The following is a 7,087-nucleotide window of genomic DNA, read 5'->3' as shown; positions in this document are numbered from 1 at the left end:
GAACCTGAATGGAAGGCACTTGACAGCCAACAAGAGCAGTCAACCAGTAATCAAAATACTTGGATGACACACCTTAGCAGCCTCAACCAAAATCTCCTCTCCATAATGCTTCATTAGCTTTGTTTACCACTATTTAAAAGAAAGATAGTAATTAAGTTTGCTTCCCCTCAGCAAGCCTCCATATTTAGCATCTTTTAATTGTGCAATACTTACAAAATGGTTCCCCCATACATCAAGATCACTAAGACAGACCTTGAATAAAGAAAAAATTCCCCATAACACACCCTTTTCTCAACCAAAATGACTTAGTGCTGATGAAACTGACTTTTTGAACGCTAAGTCCCTTCTTTGAACATGGTTTTAATCAGGTAATAGTCCCCACACCACTACATAATTTCACGACAGACACCAGATATGCTACCATGCAACGAAACTTTTATTAACATTTTGAACAGCTATTGAGAAAACCAGTAACTCAGTTATTACTGAAACTGGTAATTTCTAAACTTAAATTGGGGCAAAATGGCTATAGTGCAGAGCAATGCCATCATTGGGCACTATGAATTCAAAACTGAAGAATTAACAGCCACCCCTCAGACGGAGAACCAGGTGGAGAGTTGACTCTTTCTGGATGTTGTAATCAGAAAGAGTACGGCCATCTTCCAGCTGCTTGCCAGCAAAGATAAGCCTCTGCTGGTCAGGGGGGATGCCTTCTTTGTCTTGGATCTTGGCCTTTACATTTTCAATGGTGTCACTGGGCTCCACCTCCAGAGTGATGGTCTTGCCGGTCAGGGTCTTCACAAAGATCTGCATGCCACCCCTCAGGCGCAGGACCAGGTGCAGAGTGGACTCTTTCTGGATGTTGTAATCAGAAAGAGTGCGGCCATCTTCCAACTGCTTGCCAGCAAAGATAAGCCTCTGCTGGTCAGGGGGGATGCCTTCTTTGTCTTGGATCTTGGCCTTTACATTTTCAATGGTGTCACTGGGCTCCACCTCCAGAGTGATGGTCTTGCCAGTCAGGGTCTTCACGAAGATCTGCATGCCACCTCTCAGCCGAAGGACCAGATGCAGAGTGGATTCTTTCTGGATGTTGTAATCAGAAAGAGTACGGCCATCTTCCAGCTGCTTGCCAGCAAAGATAAGCCTCTGCTGGTCAGGGGGGATGCCCTCCTTATCTTGGATCTTGGCTTTCACATTTTCGATGGTGTCACTAGGCTCCACCTCCAGAGTGATGGTCTTGCCAGTCAGGGTCTTCACGAAGATCTGCATGCCACCCCTCAGGCGCAGGACCAGGTGCAGAGTGGACTCTTTCTGGATGTTGTAATCAGAAAGAGTGCGGCCATCTTCCAGCTGCTTGCCAGCAAAGATAAGCCTCTGCTGGTCGGGGGGGATGCCCTCCTTATCTTGGATCTTGGCCTTCACATTCTCGATGGTGTCACTGGGCTCCACCTCCAGGGTGATGGTCTTGCCGGTCAGGGTCTTCACGAAAATCTGCATTTTGACCTAGATTTTAAGAGAAAAAAAAAAGAAAAAAAAAAAGCGTAACATCTCAAGATCTTTATATTAGAGGGGTGCCTGGGTGACTCAGTGGGTTAAGTGTCTTCACTACACACTTAGATCATCAGAGTCGTGGGAGAGAGCCCCCGCAGAGTCAGTATCTGTGCTAAACATGGAGCCTGCTTGGGATTCTCCCTCCTTCTCCCCACCCGCCTCTGAAGTAAATAAATCTTAAAAATCTTTCTATTACCCACACCTATAACCCATTCTCCAAAGCGAACAATTAACTTCATCTTCCAAGTGCTTGAACCACGTTAACATCGCTCACAACCCCCCTCCGTAGTATTCCTGAATCAGCCGCTGAATGAAAAATTTAATCAAGGCTTTAACTTAAACGAAAAATACAAGAAACAAACAAAAAAAACCCCCAAAGGTTTATATCCAGAACCTTAATTACTCTACAGTCTTCTAAATAGTCTTCCCCCGCACCCTTTGAATTTCCCCAAAACCTGAAGATACGTAGAATTAAAAAAAAAAAAAAAACCCGAATCTCGGTAAATAAAAATTACCGTCTTAAGAAAAAAGTGAGGTGGGACCCTTTCGCCGCGCGGGGATTCAAAACTCAAGACAGTTCTGGAAAGCACACTAAACTACCTCTTTTCCTCCTTCCCCCCCTGAAGCAGACGCGATGGAATCTCCATTGGGTAAGTGTCGGTTGGTCTCTGTGGGCGGGCGCGCGCGCCAACCGCCCCCGCTCCCTCCACGTAAACAAGGCCCACTCTTCCGGAAAGGCCCGGCGCAGCAGCGCCGCGTCACCTCGCCCTCCCCTCCCCCAACCCCTTTCCCTGAAGCGCCCCCCCTCCCCCCTCCCAATCCGTCAGCCTGGTCTCGCTTGGAGCCCCTCTTCACTCCTCCTAGGTCTCGAAAGATGCCGGCCAGTACCTGTTAGCGAGTGAAGGACACTGAATGCAATCACGTCGACTCACTCAAACGCCAAGACACCCACACCCGACAATGCCAGCCGCTCCTGAACGCTGGCGGCTCCGCGGGGCTGAAATTTATGCAGCGTCTGTTGCGTGACTCATCACTACCTACGTAGCCGCCGTGTCCGTACGCGGCTGAAAGTAGTTCGCGCGGCCCCACCTCCCGCGGCCCGATTAGGCCCTTCCACTGAGCCCCAAGTTCCTCAGAGCCGAAGAAAAAACCCTGAAAAGTCAGCTCCCCTCTCTTCCAGGCGACCCTTATCCTCCCTTAGGAAAAAGTAGGAAAATTATCTGGCGGATGGATTTGAGTTAGGGGACCTTCCTCGAAAGCTCTCGAAACTTCCTTGCAGCGCCAGCACTGATTGGTGAAGCGGGTGAAGGCGAGGCCGGCGCTGATTGGTGGGATACGCGGCGGCTCGGTTGTTGCTGGGCTCCAAACTGGGTGGGTTGGCGCCGACGTTGCTAAGTAACTCAGTGCGCGTGCGCCACAGAGGCGCGCCATTGAGAGAGAGGGGTACTTCCGGCCGGTGGGGGAGGAGGGGTAGTTTGCTCCCGCCTCCGAAATCCCAAACCCCTCTAAGTCTTAGGTTTTTCCCGCGTTAGGTGGGGAAAAGGGTCTTCCGCAGCGACTTTCCCGGGGGCGGGGGCACCCCGGTTCGGGTTCGGAGGCGCTCAGGAGCGGCGTGCCGCGCCGCTGTGTTTTGTCAGTGTCTGCAGCGGAAGCACACCTTCCCACCCCCATCTTAACGCGAGCCCGTACGGGCTGGTTTCATTTTTCGCCGTTGGTTATAGCAGAATGAAGGAGCTTTAATGCGACTTTTTTTTAGAGTCAGAATGCTTTTGTCTTTTTCAGTCCCCGAGGAGAATCCGTACGCTAGACTCTGGGGTTGGGACATGTGGGGTGGGGGGCCGGCCTCCTTCTGTCCCCCACCCCGCCCCCCTCCAAGGAGGCCCAGAGGGACTCTGCTCGGGCTCCCGGTGACCACGACGGTGGGCAGAAACCTGCAGTCTCTTTCACCTCCTTGCTGTTTCCCCGAACTCTGGTTGGGGGGGAAAAAGAGAGCTGCGGATCGGGAAGCCGAAAACCCGCTTTGGGAGACGAGGAATTCGTGTACAAGAAAGTAGTGTTTTTCCTCTAAACGTGCGACCCTGTAAGGTGGCATTTCCCAGCTACGACCCCTCTAGCTGGTTTCCCTACGCCGTGGGTGTGGCCCCATGTCCCGCAAGGAGATAACCCGAGGAACGCCACTAAGGCAGGGGCGTTGGGTCTGGGTGACACGTGGCCCCGAGTCTGAGTCATGGAGCTGGGGGTGGAAATAAACAAGCAGAGGGTTGTTTGTGGCGCAATAACCAACCTCCCTAAGTGAGGGTAGTCTGCAGATGAGCACGTTAATGCAAATCAACGACAATACCCCTCAGAAAAGGTCGTCAGTCATTAAAATACAGCGTTTCTAAGCGTCCTTTTCCAAAACGGTGTCCGTGAGTTAACAGTATAGACAGGTAAATGACGAGTTTGACAACAGCTTAAGTTAAATGAACTAAAACTGGGTAAGGTCTGTTTACTAGAATAACAGATAAAAATGTTTCTTTAAATTAATTTTGGATTTGGAGGTCGATGATGAACATTTTTAAATTTTTTAATTTGTTTTTTGTTGAACTTAGAATGAGTCTGAGTTTGTGTCACGAACTGGCAGCTTCTCCTGAGTCATTGAGTTTGGGTGGTAGAATAATCTAGAACGGAGAGCTCCTGACGGATAGGATGACATCATTTGGGGGGTTCTAGCAATTGCCAGAACCAAGTTAGTCATACAGCTTCCTGGTTTAATGTTTTCCCAAAGTGGGGCATTTGGTAACCTCAACAGAGCAAAATGTTTTCAGAAGGAAAACAAGTGGTGTCCTTGTAAAACAAGGTGAATTTTTTATGGTCTGTTTATAAGTGAACATTTTAGTCATAATGTAATTTCCGGCAGTGAATTGTAAAAGATGATTTGTAAACAAATTAGAGAATAGAATGACAAAATCCCAAAGACCAGGAATTTGATATTTTAGCACAATACCTGGCATTGTGTTCAATACATGTTCAGTGAATGTTATGCAGTTTTACCTTTGTTCAACGGGGGGAGGGGGGGGCACCCAATTTAGTGACAGCCTCAGGCACCAAAATACAAAGCTAAAAACCAGAGTTAATTTTCCACAGAGAAAATGCTTTTTTGCGTAGGCAGTTCCTTTGGAAAAAAACAAAGATTCTAAGTAATTTCACTTGGCTAGATGTCTTTTAATAAAAATCTGTGCGAAAACTGTGCTTCCAATGATAAATTCACAGTTGTTTTCTTGACATTATCATCTGATATTTAAAATACAGAGTTAATAAGTGGTTTGTCATTTCCTCGTTTGGCTATTTATTTCAATAGAATTATGAAACTCCTGATTCATTACCAGCAAGTTAGAAACTGTTATTGAATGTCCACATGAACACAGGGAGAAAGTCTGTATTGTCTTTACATTTGGGCCTTAAAATTATGAAATCTGTCCAATAAAACATAGCTACTTTAAAATGTTTACTATGGGGCGCCTGGGTGGCTCAATGGGTTAAAGCCTCTGCCTTCGGCTCAGGTCATGGGCTCAGAGTCCTGGGATTGAGCCCCGCCTGCTTCCTCCTCTCTCTTTCTCTGCCTCTCTGCTACTTGTGATCTCTGTCAAATAATAAATAAATAAATATATTTTAAAAAAATGTTTACTATGGAATATTACATAAATGAAAGTTGGAGATAATAAATATAACCAACCACATAGCCAACACCCAACTTTATTAAATCCAAACATTTTGTTACTTGCTTTAGCTCCCCCACCCCCGGCAAAAAAACCCAGCATACTATAAAACTTATCCTCTTTCCAGTTTTAAGTGTACAGTTAAGTAGTATTGATTATATTTCACATTACTGTGACTTGTAGATTTCTAGAATTTTTTCAACTTTTAAAAAAAATTTTATTCATTGACAGAGAGCACAAGCAGGGAGGGGAAGCAGCAGAGGGAGAAGCAGGCTCTTCTATTAAGCAGGGAACCCAATGCGAGGCATGATCACTGGGATCAGGACCTGAGCAAAAAGCAGAGCTCAACTGACTGAGCCACCCCGGGGGGGTGGGGGGTGGGGGGTGGGGGGTGGGGGGTGGCCCATAGAGTCATCTCTCGAAGCTGAAACCCTGTATCCACTTAACAACTACTCCCCATTTCTCCCTGCCCCCAGGCCCTGGTAACCACTATTCTACCTTCTGTTTCTATGATTTTGACCACTTTAGATACCTTATAAAAGTGGATTCGTATAGTATTTGTTTTCACTTGGCAACTGGCTTATTTCATTTAGTATAATGCCTTCAGGGTTCATCCATACATGTGACAAATTTGTTTTTTAAGGCTAATAGTCCATTGTATGTATATACCACATTGTGTGTATCTACTTATCTGTCTGTGGATATTTGGGTCTCTTCCACCTCTTGGCTATTGTGAAAAATGTTGCAATGAATATGGCTGTGCAAATATCTCTCTGAAAGATCCTGCTTTTAATTCTTTTGGATATATACTCAGAAGCAGGATTGCTGGATTATATGGTAATTCTGTTTTAAGTTTTTATAGTAATTCTGTTTTTAAGTTTTCCATAATGGTTGCACCATTTTACATAACCACAAGCCATGTACAAGGGTTCCAACTTCTCCACATCCTACCAATATTTGTTACTAATGGGTGTGAGGTGATATCTTACTGTGGTTTTGATTTGCATTTCCCTACTGATTTATTATTTTTATTTTTAAAATATTTATTTGAGAGAGTGAGCGCACAAGAGTTGGGGAGGGTCAGAGGGAGAAGAGAAGCAGATGCCCCTCTGAGCAGGGAGTCAACATGGGGCTCAATCCCAGGACCCCAAGATCATGACCTGAGCTGAAGGCAGATGCTTAACAACTGAGCCACCCAGGTGCCCCTCAATGACATTTTATTTATTTTATTTTATTTTTTTAAAGATTTTATTTATTTATTTGACAGACAGAGATCACAAGTAGGCAGAGATGTAGGCAGAGAAAGAGGAGGAAACAGGCTCTCCGCGGAGCAGAAAGCCCGATTCGTGGCTCGGTCCCTGGACCCTGGGATCATGACTTGAGCCGAAGGCAGAGGCTTTAACCCACTGAGCCACCCTCCTCGATGACATTTTAAACTTTTCTTCATTGTGTCTAATAAGTGAAACTTATTTGCTGTCAAGTCAAAGAATAATAGCTAGACAAAAGATGGAGATGGTTTTATAAGTTGATGTGTTGTTTTTGTGAGCTGTGAGAACACTTCAACACACATCAGATTTATTGTGGGAGCTGTCTTGGAAGCAGCTCTTTGCCCCATTTTGGTCGGTTAGTACATCTTCTGATACATAATACAATCTCTGAAATATAAAGGAATTACCCTACCTCACATTTGAAAATGCAGCAAATATGCATGTGAAGTTAGCCCTTATATTAATCAGTTCTCATAGGTATATATTTACTACAACATATTTATATTCCATTATAATAATTTTCTCCAAGCAACTGTTTCTGGGCACTGTATGCTCTTGATTTGTGAGTCA

The 7,087-nt window shown here is 45.5% G+C and overlaps 1 protein-coding gene across 1 annotated transcript; it reads right to left on the bottom strand.

Annotated features, from left to right (window-relative positions):
- Positions 1–415: 415 nt before the first annotated feature.
- On the bottom strand, positions 416–2,595 carry UBB (ubiquitin B). Its single transcript, XM_059149102.1, has 2 exons — positions 2,440–2,595; positions 416–1,503 (listed from the first exon to the last, which is right to left on the bottom strand). The coding sequence occupies exon 2, from the start codon at positions 1,495–1,497 to the stop codon at positions 580–582; it is 918 nt and encodes a 305-aa protein (XP_059005085.1). The 5' UTR covers positions 1,498–1,503; positions 2,440–2,595; the 3' UTR covers positions 416–579.
- Between the last annotated feature and the right edge of the window lie 4,492 nt (positions 2,596–7,087).

Source organism: Mustela lutreola, chromosome 15 (assembly GCF_030435805.1).
Source record: "Mustela lutreola isolate mMusLut2 chromosome 15, mMusLut2.pri, whole genome shotgun sequence".
Taxonomy (NCBI): domain Eukaryota; kingdom Metazoa; phylum Chordata; class Mammalia; order Carnivora; family Mustelidae; genus Mustela; species Mustela lutreola.
Note: the sequence above shows the minus strand (reverse complement) of the source record. Positions and strands in the feature narration are given on the sequence as shown.

Bases quoted from the DNA above. Each gene is read 5' to 3' on its own strand.
- UBB (XM_059149102.1), bottom strand. From the start codon at position 1,497: ATGCAGATTTTCGTGAAGACCCTGACCGGCAAGACCATCACCCTGGAG.